The sequence below is a fragment of the Gymnoscopelus braueri genome (assembly GCF_963280865.1).
Source record: "Gymnoscopelus braueri genome assembly, chromosome: 12".
NCBI classification, from domain to species: domain Eukaryota; kingdom Metazoa; phylum Chordata; class Actinopteri; order Myctophiformes; family Myctophidae; genus Gymnoscopelus; species Gymnoscopelus braueri.
The window spans coordinates 48,929,754-48,952,280 of record NC_137614.1 but is presented as its reverse complement, the minus strand read 5'-3'; the positions used below and the strand labels follow the sequence as shown (position 1 = coordinate 48,952,280).

The 22,527-nt window shown below is 41.5% G+C and overlaps 1 protein-coding gene across 1 annotated transcript; it reads left to right on the top strand.

Annotated features, from left to right (window-relative positions):
• Nucleotides 1-11,593: 11,593 nt before the first annotated feature.
• Nucleotides 11,594-19,406, top strand: LOC308097403 (E3 ubiquitin-protein ligase TRIM39-like; the record flags this gene model as incomplete). The annotated part of the gene is made up of 6 exons (XM_080445159.1): nt 11,594-12,955; nt 15,530-15,659; nt 15,796-15,877; nt 17,102-17,173; nt 17,834-17,945; nt 19,368-19,406. The coding sequence occupies 6 exons, from the start codon at nt 11,594-11,596 to the stop codon at nt 19,404-19,406; spliced, it is 1,797 nt and encodes a 598-aa protein (XP_080301285.1).
• Nucleotides 19,407-22,527: the final 3,121 nt, after the last annotated feature.

Sequence of the window (22,527 nt, the reverse complement as noted above, 5' to 3'; positions counted from 1 at the left end):
CTAATGAAAGATCTGTAAAGATAAACTAAAAAAGTTAAAATGAACTGCCACACATTTCGTGTGATTTCAGAACAGCTGCATAAAATAACATATCTATATGTTATGACATCATACAGTATGACATTTTATATGTAGGCAGAGGTCAATATTTAAAATGTTACAGATATGAAACCACCAAGGTGTTAGGTAAAATACACAATAAGTTTGTTTTGTCTAATCCTCTGAATATCAATACATTTGTCTTTAACCACATTAACCACTTGAACCCCAGCATGCCTATTCTGGGGGGAACTTTCTGCGTTTTTGCCGAAGAGTTTTTGGTGTAGACGGAAAAAAGCGGTCTAAGTACAGTTGTAACTCAGGTTACAATACCCGCATGTCGGGTATTGTAGATGGTGGCAGGATGTTAGAAGAAGCCAGAGCAGATGGATATGTTGTGATCGTGATGACAGAGGGCTCTCTCTTGAGTATGGGAAGATACTCAAAGGTCAAAGGTGTTACGACCCGGTTCGTAGACCATAACAAAAAGGAGGAAGACACAGATTTTAAAAGTGTACAAAGCAATATATTTATTTACATAAACAATAACTGAAACATAACATGAGATGTGTTAATCAGTAGTGTCAGAAATGTATGGATGTGGGGTAAATGTAGTGTGGGGTGTTGAATGGTGCAAACTCAAAACTAAACTAAACCGTGTTGCTGCCATCAGGTAGAGGTTGACACACACGGTTGCCTCCGCTGTTGGTGTGTGAAATGTAAAAGCACATTGTAAAGTGTTTGGGATAAAAGACGCTGTAGAAATGCAGACCAACATTGGGGCTTGTGGATCGAGACAAGCAAAGGTTTTAATTTGACACTGTTGAAGAACATGCCAATTCAATTCAAAGGAGCATTATTGGCATGAGTTTACATTTCCAAAGCCAGTGTCAAAACATAATACAAATAATTAAGAAATAAAATGGGGAAAGCATGTCGCAGCATTGTGTTAAACAGAGCTACAGTATGTCACATTGTGTTATATGGTAAAATAATAAATGGTAAATGTTGCATTTATATAGCGCTTTTATCCAAAGCGATTTACATAGGTTGTGCATTACGTTCACCCATATACACACGCATCCATACACCGATGGCAGAGGAAATCATGCAAGGCACTAACCTGCTCATCGGGAGCCATTAGGGGTTCAGCGTCTTGCTCCAGGACACTTCGACTCTAACTCTGGGGGACTGGGGGAGCCCGGGATCGAACTGGGAACCTCACGGTTTCCATCCGGCCTCTCTACCCCTGAGCTTCTGTTGCCCCAGTGGGGCTGTATATATATATACAGGGGTATAACGTTTTTTGAAACAAATAGCAGCAATATTTTGCAGTCACTTTTGGGATGATTGGCAGCATTTTTCCTAAAACTATTTAAATAAAATACAAAAAACTGAATGGTGGGCGAAAAATCTTCTCTTCTGGGGGTCCCTGGCATACAATCTTTTCAAAATGGGGTGCGCCGCAGCCAAAACACATGTTAATTTGGGGGTCCTTGACATGAAAACGTTTGAGAACCACTGGCTTTATTACATTGAATCCATGTTTCAATCCATGTCTGCCAGTGAAGCATACTACTCACTCCTCAAGTCCTGTAGTGTGTTATTTTTACCAGAAGGTGGCAGTGTTTAATCATAAATGGGAATTTACTCCTCTGTATTATGATGACTATTTGGAGGAGTTTTATACTTTGTATTTTCACTGCTAAAGCCCTATCATTAGAAATGTCTGTACTTCTGTCTATGCCAGGGGTCTTCAACAGGGGGTCTACGACCCCTAGGGGGGTCCTCAGAGTTACTACGTGGGGCCAGCCAAATCTTTGTTTGATATAAATATATTTTATTTTACATTAACCACTTCAACCCTATAGCATCCCTATTCTGAGGAGAACTTTAGCCAAAAATAGCCGATCTACAAGCTCACATGTGAGCTTGCAGATCGGCTATTTTTGGAGGGTTTGGTGTAGAGGGAAAAAAGAGCAGACCAAGTACAGAGCCAAATGTCAAGTTTACTAAGCATTGAATGTTTAAGTGGTTAAATGTCTAAAACAAACATAACAAAACATGCATTTACACGACACTGATGATAGTCTATGAAGCTGAGTATGAAATCTATGAAAAAGTTGAATCCGCAAGTTCCCGCAACTCAATTGTATACAATATGTAGTGGGGGTCCCTGCTTCATCTCTCTCAGCTAAGTGGTCCTTGGCCTGAAAAATTTTGAGGACCCCTGGTCTATGATGTTGGTTCCAACATCCATGTCCACACACACACACACACACACACACACACACACACACACACACACACACACACACACACACACACACACACACACACACACACACACACACACACACACACACACACACACACACACACACACCACGTGTTCTTAGGCATATGATAATATATGCTCAGAGTAATAGTAGCTATCAGTTTATGTAATGATGATTATGGTAGGAGTAGGGTTGTTGTGTCGTTGACAAAAGTAGGTTTATATGTCCCATGTTATTTAAATGAATGTGAAAATGTTAATGGAGGGGGTGTAGTGATTTAGACACCTGCCATTGAACCTGCTTGTAGCTAACTCAAGCTGGCTGAGGATCCACTTACCAGTGCAGCTGTCCACTTCAATGATACATAACTGTGTGTGTGTGTGTGTGTGTGTCTCTAGATTTATTTTAGGACTTATTTAATGCAATGGCCTATGTGTACATGTACATATAAATCTAGCTTGTAATAACAGGCTAAATTATACCTAACCCTTTAACTCAAATTGGAACTTGGAACTTTTTAAGAGTTCCCACACATCATCCTTTTGAGTTTAAGAGAAATAGTTCTTTTAAACCATTGTGAGCTTGAAACATGGACATCGTCTACTACACACTAATAAAAATACAATGCGCTCATTATGTTCGAATTCAAAATAAAATAGACACTAATACTGTGGTAAACAAGAGAGGACTATTTCCTCCAGTGGAGGGACCAACAGTGGTCCCCAGCAAACATAGTTAATATGGAATCTCAATCATTTTAATCACTTCATCCATTGGCTATTCAAAAATAGCAGATCTACAAGCTTGTACATCTGCTATTTTTGAACATTTTAGATTAAATCTTGAAAGTGTCTGGGGGTCCCTGGCACAAAACCTTTTCAGATGGGGGTCCGAGGCCAAATACATATCCATTTTGGGGTCCTTGCCTGGCTTGAAAATGTTTGAGAACCACTGCCATAGGGACAGTAGGCCTTCTAGTAGTACAGTAGGCTACTATACTGTCTGATAGGACCAGTGATGGAAAGTAACTAAGTACATGTACTCAAGCACTGTACTTAAGCAGAATTTTTGAGGTATTTTTACTTTACTGGAGTATATCCAATTTTCAATACTTTTACTTCTACTCCACTACATCTCAGAGGCAAATATTGTACTTTTTACTCCACTACAATTATTTGAAAATGTTAAGTATAGTTACTTTGTAGATTTGGATTATTATTACAAATCACATGTGTTGTGAGTGAGCTTGTAGATCTGCTATTTTAAAAATATTTTGCCCAATGATTAATCTTACATTTGGTACTTAAAGCATATTTTGATGCCGATACTTTTGTACTTTTACTCGAGTGCATTTTGAATACGGAACCGATGTACTTGTAACAGGGTGCGTGTATAACTACATTTCGGTATTGATACTTTTACTTAAGTAACAAATGTGAGTACTTTTTCCACCACTGGATAGGACCAGAGAACTTCTTTCTCAGATTCGAGCCACATTAAAAAAAATTATCATCTCCAGCTGTGTGAAGGATGCAACCTTGAGACCGATCAGGACTCCAGGAGGACCAGCGGCTTTCACTTCAGCGCCAGCAAGAGGTCAGTTTAAGATTTTTTTTAGTTTTCTTTAAGTTATATTTCCATTAATCTTAATCATGAAGTCAGTGATGTTGTTTTTTTATTTGATTCTATACTTAATATTTTTTACTGAACAGGTCTGGTCCAGACTAGCCCTGGTCCAGAGCGTTAGACCTGGTTGCTTATTTCTCGCGCAAAACCTGGCAATACTGTACAGAGAGACATACCTGCGTCACACACACACACACACACACACACACACACACACAGCTCTCTCTCTCTCTCTCTGTCTGCAAGCCCTATTCCTCTCTAATAATAAACAGCCCCATTGTCGAGCAGGCATTGCTCACTCTATCAATCTGTTTATCATGTTTATCTAATACAGGACTGGACTGTCTGTACGGTAATATTGCGGTTCTATGCGGGAGGACTAGCCACGGACCGGTGCGTGGCTGTAATGTGCTCTCATTGGCTGTAGCACGGCTCTCATCGGATCCGACAAACCCAAATATCCAACATGCTAGAAAAGTAAAAATTATCGGGACTAACCGCTCGCCGACCGCAATTTATCGGGGTGTTTCTTCTCGGAGTACCTTACACACTGCGCGATCAACACCTCGCCGAGGAACGCCCGATCTGGACTGAGATCGGTGGTTTTCTCGGCGATCACCAAAAAATATCCCCGAGAGCCAAATCGGGTCAAATATCGTACAGTGTGTAGAGGTTATTAGTGAGTTCTCTCTAACGCCCTGCCAGACCCTGGGCTCTGCGCATGTACAAGGAATTCCACTCGGTTTGGAGAAGCTCTGACGTGCGTGTGCGCGCGACAGTGCGTGTGCCGGTGGGGTGGGGAACTGCACAATGCGTAGGTTGTCTACAGTTAGCCTAGTCACACGTTCCAAACCCCATAGGCAGTGGCTCCCAAACTTTTTATCTCGAGCACCAAAAGAGACATATTTATGTCCCAGGGATTTAGCATATCTAATGTCACATACCCAGATGAGCAAATGAACACACAAAAAAACACATTAGTCCAACCTTAGTCGGAAGTAAACATTTAAAAGTTGCTTGCAGGCCAACTCACGAGCAAACTACGTATTTTACGGTGGTGGAAAAAGTACTCAAATGTTTTACCTAAGTAAAAGTATCAATACTGCAATGTAGAAATACTTGGTTAAAAGTACAAGTCTGGAATTCAAAATGTACTTGAGTAAAAGTACAATATTTTAGTATAATATGTTGATATTGGTATCAAAATGTACTTACAAGTGCACCCCCTGTACATGAATGACGCTAGTATGTCACAGGGGCTTGCTCCCAATTCAACCCTTGATGCAGAGTGCCAGGCAGGGGGGCATTGGGTAGAGAAGGAGGCATTGGTTAGAGTCTTTGGTATGACCCGGCCGGGGATCGAACCCCGACCTCCCAGTCCTCAGGGGGGTTTCTATATCTATGACTCTAACCACAAGGCAGAGTCCTGCACGGGTCCAATGTTTGACAACCCGCACCCACCCCGCCCCCATCAATAATCAGATCTGTAGACCAAACCGTCACCCCTGACTATATCAAAATAAAAAAACAGACCCGCCCCGCCCGTCAAATAATGGACCCGTTGTCCGCCCGGTTACCCGTGATTACATTGCAGTGAATAGCCTTCAGTCGCTCAATTTAAACGTGTTTTAAAATGCTTTCAACACAAGATAGCAGCCTTCAACAATAGCGATACATTCAATGGTCAGATTCGTTCAGAAATCTGCACGTCAAGTGAAGAACGGAGGAGCAAGCTTTCCATATAGCCACGCGCGAGAACGCGCATACATGCAGAACGCACGTGTCATTGTTTACATTGTCAGATGATTTTAATTTGAAGGTTGAACAGGATGTTCAATGTGTTTTTTGTGAGTTAAGACAACTGACCGGCGTGCTGTGATAAGTTACACAAGTGACGTTGTTTGGGCGGAAACAATTTCACAATAAAATGTTACCCACCCGCGTTTGGTTCAGTACCGCCCGTCCCCTTCCCCGTCACCTTATAAAAGTATATTTTTCACCCGTTGTCACCCGTTAAACGCGGGTGCCCATCGGGTATCCATGGGTACCCGGCCCGTTGCAGGACTCTGCCACAAGGCCCCTGGGCTGATTTGGCACAATAATAAAATGTAATTGAACTTCTCTCTCTCTGCCTATACCTGTCATCAGAGGAAGACTTTGAGAAACTGCCCGCCACCACAGTGCCAGAGATGCAGCGCACCAACCTGGCCCCCGTCATCCTGCAGCTCAAGGCCCTGGGCATCGACAACGTACTGAGATTCAGCTTCCTCTCTGTGAGTATAACTGACTCTGGGTTTTACACAAGGGAGAGGTGGCTGTGATTTGATCTCTGCTTTTTTAATTAACTTAGACTGGTCCACCCGAGAGGACTACTGGAATTAAATCTGTGAAATTGACACAGTCTTTTAGCTATATCTGTATAGTGGCGCTCCTGAAATCACTGAGAAAATGTTTCCTTAATAACCACTTAAACCCTATATATTCGCTGAAAATAGATGATATACAAGCTCACAACATGTCACATAGCTTAGTCGGCAGAAAGCTTTGGACCACAAGGTTCTAGGTTCAATCCCGGGCACCGCCAACTCAGCATATGAGGGCTTGGGGGTAACTAAAATGTGTGGTAACTACTGGGAGCTGATGGTAGGTGTGGTGCTCCACCTCAGCAGTCCATCTCCCAGGGCACAGAGAAGGGGATGGACTCCCTTGTTCTCGCCACTCTGACCTACTTACTTATTTTGACAGAATGTTATCACAGAATGTTCGCCCCAGAACAGGGGCACTAATAATAATAATAGTCTTTATTGTCCCCTCAGGGACAATAAAGTCTTTATTGTCCCCTCAGGGATATTCGTCTTCACAGTCTGTTCCAACAGAAAAACACACAACCATATAGCACAGAACAACATAGCACACGACAGTCCCCCGTATAAACAAAAACCATCCGGTTGGCGAGGCAGCTTTTTTAGTGCAGCTAATGGCTGAAGGGACAAAACTCTTACTAAAACAAACTTTTCCCATTTCAAAGTTCAGTCCAGATGGCACTAGGGGTTATATCATACATGGGCAAATGGCGGAATAGTTACTGATATTATTATTGATTTCAGCTGTTACAATTCCAAACATGCAAGCATGACCCGCTTTAATTACAGTCTGTATTAGTAGCATAATGACTAGTATTACAATTCTGTTGTCTTTTTCATGTCCAATGTATTTGTATTTAAGTTAAAAAAGTTAACATAAGTATAACTAAATGCATTTGAAATTAAATACAAATGTTACTTTTCAGGATTCCAATTCAAAAATAGCAAAAAAAAATATCAGGATTCCAATTCAAAAATAGCAAAAAAAAATATCAGGATTCCAATTCAAAAATAGGCGTTTTGAGCTTGTAGATTGGCTATTTTTGCTACTTTTGTGTGACATAGAATGGCGAAGTACGGCATTCATTTACGAAAAAAGGTTAAAATACGGAGACAAGAGGTGTCTGCCCAACAGTGTATGCAATGTGGAAGTGCAAGTGTGGAAATATAGTGGTCAACGTTGCCCACCCCTGTGTTATATGGTTCAAATAAAGTGGATGTAGAGGCATGTGGCATTATGTTTTTAAATGTTAAACTTTGTAATTATATTGCTGGACTTGACATAACCTCCTGTGTTGTCATTGAACAGCCTCCCCCTGCCCAGACCATGGTCCAGGCTCTGGAGCTGCTCTACGCTCTAGGAGGTAAGAAATGACTCCTTAAAGCAAACCTTACACGTCGGTAGAGGTTTAGGCTGTTGTAGTTATCTGGCCATGGTGTAATTCCAAATATAATATCTTCAATGATATGTCTAATATCTTCAATTATAGTTGCTTTGTTGGATTAGAGATTTACAATCAAAAACGGTCTTCTCATTGACTTACATTGTACGCTCTAGGGTTTTTTGATTGGTTGAATCTGATTGGATTTTTGCTTTAATCCATATGTGTGTGTGTGTGTGTGTGTGTGTGTGTGTGTGTGTGTGTGTGTGTGTGTGTGTGTGTGTGTGTGTGTGCGTGCGTGCGTGCGTGCGTGCGTGCGTGCGTGCGTGCGTGCGTGCGTGCGTGCGTGCGTGCGTGCGTGCGTGCGTGCGTGCGTGCGTGCGTGCGTGCGTGCGTGCGTTGGCAGGCCTGGACCAGTATGGCCGGCTGACTGACCCCATGGGCGTGCGGATTTTTCTAAAGCAATACGTTGTACCATCACCGTTTCTCATCATCGGGTCTGGGAGACCACCAGGGGTCCAAAAGGGACCCTTACGAGTCTGTGACTCATTAGAGTGTACAAATGGAGTTAAATAAACTCTCAGGATTTTACAATGTACAGCAGGGGTGGGCAGCATTTATTTCCAGAGGGCCATACTGACTTTGATAAAGTGAGTAAAGGGCCACACATTGAAACTTGCTGAAAAGTGCTGAATTATGTTAAAACTGCATGAATTTGGTAGACATGCCAGACTACTTTAAAATAAGGTCCTTGCTTTCACAACAAGAATGTTCTTTTTTTTTTAACAGCTGTAATATACTGTATCACTCTGGTGTACTCTGTACATGGGTTACAATGAAAATAAATCTTACATAAAACAATCCAGGTCAATAACCTTTAAATGAGCCTATTCAGTATCTTATCTTAACTGATATCCACCACTCCATACTGTAGGTCACTGATAAAACACATTGCATTATGTACATACAAATATGGGCTCAAGGCTGTTTCACTGTTATATTATAAACATAAAACATTTGAGTACGGATGGAGGAGTGCAGGTATGTACTCAAATGGTAAATATTAATTACTATTAATTGGAGTCGACTTAAATGAATTTGTCTCAAAACAATTAACACATGGATCTACAAACTAACAACACGTTGCACCGTGATACGTTATTAGCTTGTAGATCTGTTCCTTTTTGTCACGTGACACCTTCGCTCGACTCTGTCTTGGGGCATTGATAGCACACTGGTGTAAGAGCCTCATTATTGCACTGTATAATTGCTATAAATGGGATTGTTGGAAATGGGATAAAATCCTTTGGTCCCAAAGAGAACACATTGTATTAAGCGGGGGTCCTTGGCCTAAAGCACATCATTCAAACTGGGGGGTCCTTGAAATTAAAAGAAAAAGGTTGAGAATCACTGCTGTGTACATCGTCACAGCAGTGTGTGTGTGTGTGTGTGTGTGTGTGTGTGTGTGTGTGTGTGTGTGTGTGTGTGTGTGTGTGTGTGTGTGTGTGTGTGTGTGTGTGTGTGTGTGTGTGTGTGTGTGTGTACACTGGCAGGCCTGGACCAGTATGGCCGGCTGACTGACCCCATGGGCGTGCGGATGGCAGAGTTCCCTCTCAGCCCCATGTTTGCCAAGATGCTCCTGGAGTCGGGGACCTTCGGCTGCTCCAAAGAGATCGTCACCATCGCCGCCATGATGCAGATTCAGAACATCTTTGTCGTACCGCCCAATCAGAAGAAAGCTGCTGTGAGTTGAAACTGGGGCTTAAAATTTTTTTTTATGCCTTTATTGATACTGACAGGAAATGGGGAGAGAGATGGGAGTGACATGCAGCAAAGGCCGTCGGGAATGGGACTCGAACCCGCGACGCGCTGTCAGGCTACCCTGAGCCTAGGTGCCTGGACCGCTACGCCAGCGGTCCTGGCCAAACTGGGGCTTTTCTAAAGCAATACTTTGTACATCACTGTTTCTCAACATCGGGTCTGAGGGACCACCAGGGGTCCAAATGGACCCTTACGGTCCGTTTGATTCCAACACTCAGGAATTTACAGTGTGGGTTCCCACAGTCATGAAATTCCTGGAAATATTTTGAAATTAGAAAAACAGTTTTCCAGGCCTGAAAAAGGTTTGGAATTTGTCAAATGTTTTGGAAAATGTTTGGATATACACATACAGTACATTGTTTTTGTCCATTACCTGAAATATGTAACATGGTAGAATGTAGTGCTGCGCTGCGCAAGCTGCGTGAGTGAGGCCTAATGTATACAGGACAAAAATAATAGATCTACAAGCTAACTACACTGTGATACGTTGTTAGCTTACAGATCTGTTCTTTTTGTCACGTGACGTCTTCGCTCGACTCTGTCTTGGGGCATTGCTAACACACTGGTGTAAGAGCCTTATTGCACTGTATGATTTGCTATAGGACTGGAAATGGGATGAAATACTTTGGAAAAGTTTTGAAAATTGATTGTTAAAAATGTGAGGGAACCCTGAGTGTAGATGGGTCCCAGAGATAACACATTGTATTAAGTGGGGGTCCTTGGCCTATTCTATTGCATATCAAACTGGGGTCCTTGAAATGAAAAAAAAAAGGTTGAGAATCACTGTTATGTACATCGTCACAGAAAAGTACTTAATAAAACATAAATCACATCTGTCTGATGTTTGACTCTGCAGGCTAGAGAACACAGGAAGTTTGCTGTGGCTGAGGGAGATCATCTCACCATGCTGAACGTGTATGAAGCATTCATCAAGGTATGTGGACTAATGCCTTAATACTTGGTTGGTTGTGCAATAACTGCACACAGGTACAGTAAGTTTAAGACTGGACTTGGACATTCCCGTAGACATCCATCCATCCATCTTCAACTGCTTATCTGGAATTGGGTCGCGGGGGTAACAGTTCCAGCAGAGAGCTTCCCTTTCCAGAGCAACATTAGCCACTTCCCTCCTGGGGGATCCTGAGGCGTTCCAAGGCCAGGGTGGAGATATAATCCCCCCAGGTTTGGTGCTGTAATTTGAAGTCACATGATTAAACTTGATTCAATTATTAGGTAGTGGGACAGAGGTCAGAATCTCCATGTATGAGATCACTTCTTGTGTTTCAGCATATACTTGTAGATGCCTATATTTAACTTCTCTTTAAAGTCTCTTCTATGGTTTATGGTACGGAAATCTTTGTTAGAGGGCCATTTGTTTACCACTAATGTCACCATGTCCACCAACACTACATCACTGCCACAAACTCAAATCCTTAAAAATTAAAAAAAAAAAAATCAATCCTCCTGTTTTTTGTCTGTTGACTTCCAAATTCTCTTTAAGACATTTCACATGACTGTCTCTCCTGTCTTTCTGTGATGTCTTGATATCCTCTGAAAAGCTCTCTTCCTGACACTGCGTTTAAAAATGTCCTTTAACAAGACACTGAACTCCTACAGTAACTGCTCCCGCTGAGTGGACATGCAGCAGCAGGTGACTTGCATTGCTGCCTCCGCCCTCAGTAGGTGAAAAGGTGATTATAACTGAACTTTGCAACAATTTTATGGTGTTATCAAGGCTCTGCCCCTTGCCAGTCCTACCTGACATAAAACAGGAAACAGAGAGGTTGTTAACCTTACTCCTCACACTGCAGTACTATCATCCTCACACACACGGAGAGACTGACAATAAGAATCACCTTCAGATCAAACACAACTTCCAGTGAGGAGGATAGACAGCTACAGGAGGGAATACTGACCCAGACCACTGGAACCTGCTGCTAACTCTGTCAGCTGAATGGACTTTAACAAGAACCAGAATTCACAGTGAGTAAACTTCAGGCAACATTCTAGAGGAGGGAGAGTTACTATGACTGACTGAATTCCTGTATTGAGCAGAGTGCTTGTAGCTTCACTCAAAGACAAAATGGCTTCCACGTCGTCTCGCCCTGAAGAGGATTATTCCTGTCCCGTGTGTCGTGACATCTTTAAAGATCCTGTTATCCTGTCCTGTAGCCACAGCTTCTGTAAAGACTGTCTGCAGAAATGGTGGAGAGAGAAGGTAATAAAGGAATGTCCAGTTTGTAAGAAGAGACATTCAATGGATCCTCCCAGAAACCTGGCTCTGAAGAACGTGTGTGAGGCCTTCATACAGGAGAGACATCAAAGAGCTTCAACAGGGTCTGAGGTTCTCTGCCGTTTACATGCTGAGAAACTCAAACTGTTCTGTCTGGAATGTCAACAGCCAATGTGTGTTGTGTGTCGATATTCTAAAAAACATATCGACCACAGATTCAGACCCATCGATGAAGCTGCACTTGATCACAAGGAGGGAGTCCAGAGATCACTGAAGCCTTTACAGGAGAAACTGGTGGTTTTTAATGAATTTAAAACAAACTATGATAAAACAGCAGCACACATTCAGTCCCAGACTCAGAACACAGAAATGCAGATTAAGGAACAGTTTAAGAAGATGCGTCAGTTTCTACAAGAGGAAGAGGATGCTAGGATTGCTGCATTGTGGGAGGAAGAGCAGCAGAAGAGTCAGATGATGAGGCAGAAGACTGAGGGTCTAAACAGAGACATATCAACCCTTTCAAACACAATCAGAGCCATAGAGGTGGAGCTGAGAGCTGAACACGTCTCATTCCTGCAGAACTACAAGACCACAATGCAAAGAGTCCAGTTCACACTGCAGGACCCACAGCCGGTCTCAGGAGCACTGATAGACGTGACCAAACACCTGAGCAACCTGACCTTCAGAGTCTGGGACAAGATGAAGGACATTGTCTCCTACACTCCTGTCATTCTGGACCCCAACACTGCCCATCCAGTGTACATCCTGTCTGATGATCTGACCAGTGTGAGACGTGGAGAGGAACAGCAGCTTCCTGACAACCCAGAGAGGTTTGATCACTTAGGCTATGTTCTGGGTTCTGAGGGCTTTAACTCAGGGACTCACAGTTGGGATGTTGAGGTTGGAGACAATACATGCTGGATAGTAGGTGTGTTAGCAGAGTCTTACCAGAGGAAAGGAGACAGAGGGGGTAAACAATGTAGAATAAGGTTAAATAATGGTAAATACACAGCACACTCCACTGATCTCTCAGTGAAGCAGAAACCTCAGAGAATCAGAGTCCAGCTGGACTGGAAGAAAAGAAATCTGTCCTTCTCTGATCCTGATACTAACACACACCTACACACCTTCAGACACACTTTCACTGACACACTCTTTCCATACATTTACACTGGTCAGATTGGTGGTACTCTGAAGATATTACCAGGGAAGGTCAGTGTAACTCTGGATAGTTAGACATGATGATGATGGATGGTAAGAAGTACTTTAAAGGGGAACAAGTAAAGGAACATTACTAGTAGTATAGTGTCTATTTCGTCGCTGTCGGGCAGAAACCTCTTATCTCCATTTTAAACAAAACATTTTTCGTAAATGAACGCCCTACTTGTACTTGATCATTAAACAGCGTCACACAAAAGCATCAAAAAATGATGCTTATTTAAATCCTGTAAAGTAACAGTTTTGGAACATACTGTATGAGGTTTCCACCCGACAGAGACCATATGATGTGTTGTGTCTATGGATGACAATCAAGTGTCTAAAGTAACACTAGTCTCTGATCTGTGATGTCATCAACATGTTCATATGATGGGATGATTGTGTTGTTATGAATAATATCTACGGTTTTTAGTTAATATCCATAACCAATAATTATAAATCCTATTATCACCTGTCTATTATCAATAATAATAGTAATGCTAAAAATGATGTAATGTTTATAATTAATAATGGTAATGATTGTTTATCAATGATTATTATTATAATATTTTATGTTCAGAGTTAAATGATCAAAATGATAAATATAACTGCAAAGCGGAAATTTGTCCTTTGACAGTTTCTGACATTTTTTTTTGAAAAACCCTGTCAGTTTAAGAGTTAAAGATAATTAACAGATTTTATGACAATCAGACATTTCAATCATTTACTTTTATGCCTGATGAAGGTCCAAGCGGCCGAAACATTGCATCCTAAATAAAAACCTCTTTATAAGTGAAGACAGTGTGCGGGACTCCCACTCTCTTCCATATGCAGCATTCATACTCCGACGCACCTGTCCGTTTGTAGGTGTGCAAAAGGACATATCCTAAAAATCATTCATGGTAAAATCTGTGCCAGGTCATGGCCTTCTTCAGCAATGCCATCACCCTACTCTTCAATTTAAGGGGACATTTATGGGTTTCAATAGGATCATTAAACATATCCATCTAGTTAGTTGATGTTTGGACAAACTGTCATTCATTTATGGCCACATTTGCACCAGACCCATGAATGAATGTGTTTGGAACTGATGGCTACACCTATTTGGAGATTTAAAATTCATTTTACACACCTTGTTCAACACTGAAACATATAATAATGTAATGTATATTCTGATTTGTGTAGCATCTGTAGTTTTACTGTATAATGTATCAGACTAATGTACCAATTCTGTATTTTATTTTTTTCATTATTTTCATGTAATTATACCCAGAACAATAACACAAACATGTGGTTAAAAACGTTGATCCTACTAATGAAAATGACTGATTTACATACTGATAACCTGTCCTGCTGTAGAAAAGAATGTGAAGGATAAATAAATAACTGGAGTGAAATGTATGAATACACTTAAAGGGATAGATAAGGAGAAGGATGGAAATGAACAGGAAAACAAGACACTCAACTAAAATGATAGAGAGCCATCCTGTAGAGTTGTTTTAACTGTACTATGGTCTACATGCTCACTGAAATGCCCTGTTAACTGTTTATATTATAGTCACTCAATGAGATGGGAGACACAGTGTTTCTGATGTAATGTGTAATGTGACTGCATTCATAATTAAAGTCTGACTATTGAAAAGTTGAAATCTGAAGTCTTGGTTGTTTTATAGTGTACAATAGTGGATGTACAATAGTGGATTTTCATGATTCATGACTGCATGTGTGATTCTAGTCTAGTCTTACCGCAGGGTGTGTTGGCATGAAATATTTTAGTAACGCTGGTGAGTAATTTCTATTAAGTATTTGAAAAGATAGTTTCATAAATGGTGAATTACAAACATTTTCAACATTTAGTGTTTTCTTTTTGCAGTGTCATAATAATGAGTGCATAAAGGAAGATTAACATGTATTTTATTATAAACTATACTATATTCTAATCTATTTCTACAAAGCGTCCTCATAAATTATAGAATCGCTGAACGAGTTTGGATGAATGTCAAATAGTTTTATTGAACCATTTTGATATCCTGTCACTCTAATTCTGAGATATGAATGAGTTCTAATGAAAGATCTGTAAAGAAACTAAAAAAGTTAAAATGAGCTGCCACACATTTCGTTTGATTTCAGATCAGCTGCATAAAATAACATATCTATATGTTATGACATCATACAGTATGACATTTTATATGTTAGCAGAGGTCAATATTTAAAATGTTACAGATGTTTTATGAAACCACCAAGGTGTTAGGTAAAATACACAATAAGTGTGTTTTGTCTAAGCCTCTGAATATCAATACATTTTTCTTTAACCACATTAACCACTTGAACCCCAGCATGCCTATTCTGGGGGGAACTTTCTGCGTCACTTTTGGGATAATTAACAGCATTTTTCTTAAAACTATTTAAATAGTATACAAAAAAGCCTATGTGTGTTTAAAAGTAGCTCCTCCGTTTATATGTGCAGTAGGTCTATGTCAGAGGTCCACTCGGTACAGATAGTGCAGGAAACACAGTGGTTAGTAGTCGTTGTAGTGGTTGTATTCCATTGGCTAACCTTGCACCCATGTCTCTCTCTGTTGTCTTCAGCACCTGAAGAGTTCCCAGTGGTGTCAGGAACACTTCCTCAATTACAAGGGTCTCCTGCGAGCCGTGACGGTCCGAGAGCAGCTGCGTCGGCTCATGAACAAGTTCAAAGTGCCGCGTAACACCAGTGAAGGTATGTGTGTGTGTGTGTGTGTGTGTGTGTGTGTGTGTGTCTGCATGTGTGTCATGTGGTGCCAGTACCATCATACAGTATCATGTGGAGTTGAAGGCGTTGAATTTATTTTTCCTGCCGTTATGTTGCTGTCCAGGTGACCCTGATGTGATCCTGAAGTGCATTGCTGTCGGGTTCTTTGCCAACGCGGCCCGCATTCACCATTCAGGATCCTACAGGTGAGAGACCGACCATGGAGAAAGGAAGAGAAATGATTTTTATGTGTCAAACGTACAATATGAAACTATTTCTCAGATGGGATGATGGCTGATTTAAGCAGTCACACATGGCCTGAGTCAGAGCTAGACGGCACACCTGTTGTGTCAGTCATCACCAAACACACACTCGGGCGTATCTGTCGTGGCACTTTGTTATGTTTTTGTGTTGTTTCCTAACTCGGTGCCAGTGGTTCCCAAACTGGGGGTCGGGACCCAAATTATTTTGGGGGGTCCTCAGATGATTAGCTTAATGTGCAACATTGTTTTCTCACTTAACTCTTTGACTGCCAGAGTATTTTCATAAAGTACCCCCCAGTGCCAGCAATTTTCGTGTTTTTTTATTTTTATATTTTGATTTTTTTTCATGAAAATAATTAAAAGACGCAGCACAAATCCGCCACTAGAGAGCAGCACATGACAGCTTGATCAGGTCGTTGGGTCTCTGTCACCCTTCTTGAGTGATTAGACAGGGAAAAACATGAAAACGGATGTGACGTCGTCACACATCGTCTGATCGCCAAAATTACGATGTGATACACGACGGCGATGACTGATCGTCACCCAGACCATAGATTATAGAAGAGAACCTGTCCGTTTGTCTGTCATACCGTGTGAAAAACCGTTTGTTTACCTATTCTTGACGAAAATGACCGGGGAAAAAAATCAAAAACCGGAAACGGAACCCAGGTCATGAAACCGGATGCAAGTAAGTGGAACTCGAAAATAACATTGAATTTTAAGCAGCATAGCGCGATCAGAGATTAAACAATGAACGCGAGTCCAACGCGTCAAACGCGTCAATGGCGTGGGTGGATTAAGTAGTAATTGACGCGTTTTCGAGTCAATGGCGTTTATAGAGTTAACAGTAAACAAACCAACATACAGTATAACTGTACAGGGTATATCTGCACATTTCTAAAGTTACAATTTAATTACTTTTAATTTTTGAGCGACTATTTTCACAATATTTATCTGTGGAGCCGAGTCAAACTAAATGTAAATGCCTCAACTCCTATACAATTCCAAGTGCTTGTCAGGGGCGGGGGTTCCCCAGTTCAAATATGATTTATTTTGGGGGGTCACGCCCTGAAAAGTCTGGGAACCCATAAACTAAGGCATGGCAAGCTTGATGTCTGATTTAAGCGATCACAAGGATAATAATAACCCACTGCCTCTCCCTCTCAGGACTCTACGTGACGACCGTGAGCTTCTCATCCACCCCAACTCTGTGCTGTTTGGGGAGACGCCTCCAAAATGGTACGTTAAGTCTGTCCATATATGTCATTGATAAATTCATTCATACAATACACATACTGTATATTCTAGCAATTTACGACAAACTAGTGGGGGGTTTTATTTTACTTTTAACATTTTATGGGTCAATTTAAAGTGAAAACTGATTTTTCGAACATGAATTATGAGATGCTATCGGAGCATGTTCTAGTAGTGTGCAGACTATCACTATTCCGTTTCATACGAAGTTAGGAGGTTTAAGGCCTTTGCAGACGGGGTGCGATTTTTCGCACGGAAAAAACGGACAATAACATTTTTTACATGAACACATGGTTCTCTATGACCTCATGCACAACGCCTCCGAATTTGCCGTGTGGCAAGTGGCTGCGGCAATGCGTTTTTTTTCCCAGATCGAACCCAGTTCGATTTGTGCGTCTTTTCGCATGCGGTAAAAACTGATTGACTATTGACCTGTCTGCAAAGGCCTTTAGTAAGGAGCGCTTTTTAATACTTTTTATTGGTTCAATATTTGTAAAACCCACAGACAGACGTAAAGGGTGTTCAATAGCAGAGATTTATTAAAGAAAATAAAAAAGTTGCAGTACAGAGATAGAAGGTTTGTGCCTGACAGCGACGACATGATTATTAATCAAATTAAATCTATCACATTCTGTCCTTCTCCAGGGTTATCTTCAATGAAGTGGTTCAGACTTCAAAGTACTACATGCGTGACGTGACTGCGGTTGAATCATCCTGGTTGGTTGAACTGGCTCCCCACTTCTACAAGCAGGCTAAGGTAGGCCGTAGAAACTAACACACTCATCCTCTGTTTGTTTTGCACCTCGGTCTGAAAAATGTGGATGTTTCCAGGGCTGCACATGGATTAAAGTTCTCAGTCGCCCCAACTGATTTCAGTCATTTGTAGGGGTGTGCCGATATATTGATATATTGTCCCGCGATATATCGCGATATGTTTTCGTGACGATATCGTTTTGGGGGAAAAAAATATCGTTTTGAAAAAAATTTTATATATATTTTTTTCAATAATAATAATGCAAAAACAGAAGTATTTGTTTGCATTTGCTTTTTTTACCCCATATATTTTCATAAGCTTCCCCCCCCCCCATATATTTTCATAAGCTTTCCCCCCCCCCCCCCCATATATTTTCATAAGCTTTTTTCCCCCCCATATATTTTCATAAGCTTCCCCCCCCCCCCATATATTTTCATAATAAAAAAAAGCCATATATCGTTCGTAGCGATGTCGTGAGCCCAATATCGTATCGTATCGTTTCGTGAAATTAGTGTCGGCACACCCCTAGTCATTTGGATTTGTAAGAGTGCAGCATAACTGTCCATTCAACTGTGTGTGTGTGTGTGTGTGTGTGCCGCTGCACGTTAGCAGCAGCTGTTTATAAACAGAGCGCTGCAAACATTTCGTCTCGTCTTTTTTCGTGAACTAAAATGAAGACAGATTTGAGCCCATTCCTTTTGTTAACTAACGTGAGCTACATTATTTAGATTTGTTCTGCGGCGCTGCAAACATTCCTGAGCCGTGCGCATGTGCATTGCAACATTGCATCATTTTCACCAGAAACTTTGGGCTCGTCGCTACAAATTTCTGCCTCAGCGGGGCGCCGAGGCAGAAATGGTCTGCCGGAAACCCTGCTGTGACCCCACTTTGAGAACCAATGTGCTGTCTGTCTGTGTGTCTGTCTGTCTGTCTGTCTGTTTGTCTGTCTGTCTGTCTGTCTGTCTGTCTGTCTGTCTGTCTGTCTGTCTGTCTTTTCTCTCTTATCTCACTATCTCTCTCTTCTCTCTAAACCAGGGGTCTTCAACAGGGGGTCCGGGACCCCTAGGGGGTCCTCAGAGTTACTAAAGGGGGTCCGCCAAATCTTTGTGTGACATGATTTTCTTTTTTTACATTAACCACTTGAACCCTAGCATCACTTGACACAGAACTTTAGCCAAAAATAGCAGATCTACAAGCTCTAGATCGGCTATTTTTGGCAAAGAGTTATTATAGGTGTCAAGGGGAAAAAAAGAGGAGCCAAATGTTATCTGAAACACAATATTATACAATATTGAGGGGGTCCCTGCTTCATCTCTCTCTCAGCTAGGGGGTCCTTGGCCTGAAAACGTTGAAGACCCCTGCTCTGAACTCTAAAATGACACAGATGCTTTCCCGGATTTAATATATATCTCTTCTTTCTTTCAGCATGGGTCGCTGGCCAGCAAGAGATCTCGGATCCTCTGAGAAGTGGAGCCGGCCCAACACTCACTGCTGTGACAGAAAGAAAATGGAGAGCACCTCATTTAACACACACTGTGCCCTATCCATCACACTGTATATAAAAAAAGATTGTACAATGTATTTACTTTCCATCTCCATCCAAGGGGCCCAAATCTGGCTAGAATGGACACCGGTGAGTGGCACATCGTTGAGCCTCCACTCTCCTCTGTCTTTTGGCTAAAGATCAAGTGTAGAATCTGTTCTTATCAGTTTAATATCTGATTGTTGTTGATGACCCTGTGCGGAGGAAGATGAAGTTATAGTATAGCATATCGACTGATTTAGTTGGCACGCTGGTGTCTCGCACCGAAAAGAGCCCATCTACAAGTTCACAATGCGTTGTGAGCTTGTATATCATCTATTTTCCTCAAAGTAAGAGTTACCCCATTAAGACCTGGAACGCATCTGTGTCACTTTAGATTTCTTTGGCTATTCAAAAATAGCAGATATACAAGCTCATAGCGCGGCACCGAGTGCCGCGCTATGAGCTTGTAGATCTGCTATTTTTCGAAAATCTTGAAAAAAAAAATGTATTAAAAAAAAAAAAAAAACTGTTAGGATTTAGAAAACACTTTCAATAATCGCCTCAGGTCTTAATGGGTTAAAGGGATAGTTCACCCCCCAAAATTACTTTTTTTTCCTATCGATCACTCACCCCATGGAGACTTGAATTCATGGATATTTTTTTGTTGTTTTTGTCTCATTCCTAAGCCAATAATTTGACGACGAGCAGTGGGTTCCGGTAGGAGACACAAAGACTCAATGAGAGACGGGTGATTTATTTGGGACGTGTGGAGAAGTTGAGGGGCGGAGAGGCAAGCGGGCGCGGCCCTGTGAAATTCTCGCGCTTGTGCACACGGCCGCGGGGCGGCAAGAGCTGGATTGTGGTCAGCTTTTTTTCCCCGCAGAGGACAAAACAACAATGACTGGTCTGTGGCCCCAGATGCTCTGGGTGGGCGTTTTGCAAAAAACCAAAATAGTGGAAGAGCCATTCAGTGTCTGTCAATCACAGGGCCCTGAGCGCAGACGTTGATTGGCTCTTCCACTTTTTGGTTTCTGCAGAAGACAATGATAATGTGAATTCACGCGACCGGGATGGTTTGCCATGCCAGGCTATGGTTTACCAGGCTAAGACCTGGAATAAATGGTCAGATAGTAACGATTGTTTGCACATTACACTTGAATGAACAGAATACTCATGTAGATCGGCTATCTTTCGGTGTAGAGACGCGATGCGCTGCCCAGTCTAAATCGGGCTTAAATGGCGATCGGTTCAGAATGTTCCCCACCGGTGTCCATTCCTAGCATTGGCCATACAGTAGTGGCCCTCCACCTGTGTACATATCAGAGCAAGGCTGAGATCCAGGGAATGACTGTCCTGTCACAGCCCTCCTCTGGTTCTCAGCTTCCATTTTTATTTTTTTAACGCTGTAGTATTTTTGTTGTTATTCCAGTTGGCAGCAGCAGAACTCGGAAAATAAACTAAAGACAAAGTGGAAAGTGAAGATGTTATATTTTGAGGGACTTAACGTGGTTTATCTTTCGGTTTTAAAGTTTGCTTTACCCCAAATGCCTGGGTGCCTTTATGTTTATTAATTGGTTTGCGATATCAACCTGTTGGATACAGAAACGAAGCTTCGAATCAGATCTCATCCTTTTCATTTCTGGCCCCCCGAGATTTAAGACATTTTCAGGACTTTTGCTGCAGTGGAAACTGTGTAATGCGGTTTTCTTTGTTTGACCTTGAAGATTGTACAGCTGATGTGAAACTGTGAAAAAAGGACTTGGGACAGTTTGTCCGATAACTCTTTCTTGCCACTTAACTTCTGACTAGTTCGAAACGCAGTGGCCTTTCTACCTCTTGGTGCCAATTTTTTTCTATTAGCCATGATATTTCACATTTCATGTTCATATGGAATGTGCAAATAAACCGCGCAGATACAAAGCAGTGCAATCGAAAAAACTCAAAAAAATCAAGTGCCATTTTGTTCCTATGATGATGTGAAGCAACAATGAAACAGTAGTGCTCATGTTTTTAAGCCATGTCTGTTTGGCCAATCATGACAGTGGTTCTTACATCACATTGGCATGCACATTTCATTAATTAATACTGCCATAATCGCTTGATATTTGGTATTATGAGGGGTTTACACTATGGTCTCGGAGGCACTTGCCCGTCGGGCAAGTACAGGTCATGTTCTACTTGCCCCAAAGGTCATGCCTACTTGCCCGAAAAGTACATTGTCCATTATGAAATGATAGCTTGTAGAACTAATAAATGTTAAATCCAATCGATAACTGCCGACTGGTGACAGTCACTTTGAAATACCAGAATGAGCGCAACTGCTAGTTGTAAAAAGTTAGCATTGTTCTTCATGAATAGCCAGTAATATTTAATGAAGACGGAATGCACTTGCCCGTCGGGCAATCTGAAAGCAAACCCGAACGTTTTATTTACCACGGGGCAGTCGGGCAACCGTTTAGTGTCAACCCCTTCCATTCCATGACGACAACATGCATTTTACATTCCTGCTTTTGCCTTTGTTTGTATACTTAGTAAATTGTGTTAATCTGGACAAGTATTTGGGTCTGAAAACTTCAGAAGGTCTCAGTGGAGCAATTGAACCAAGGGTGTCATTTTGATCCATATGTAGGACCTGCTTTCATATCGGTAAAGGTTACTTGTCCTGAACTTTATTGACTTATGTCTGCATGGTTTTCCATAACAGTAGGTTAACTTCAGATCAGTGAAACACGGTAATCAAACTCTGGAGAAATTAACGCCATCAAAAATAAGTGCAATCCAATTAGTAGAGTCTATAAGTGAAGTACTCTTGCATGTTAAAATGGTACTCTTAAGGTACACTTTAAGATCACCTTGTAGCTTAAAAAAACAAAAACAATGACGTAGCCAAACATGTAGCCGCAAAAAAAATTAAATTGTTTACTCCCATTTGTGCTGATTACTCCTGACTCTGTATGCAGACGACACTCTGCTGCAATCTGTAGAACTGTAGTTAACTCAACCGCCGAGGAAAGAGATCTGTAATCCTTGACATCTCTAAAACACACATCTTCAAATAAA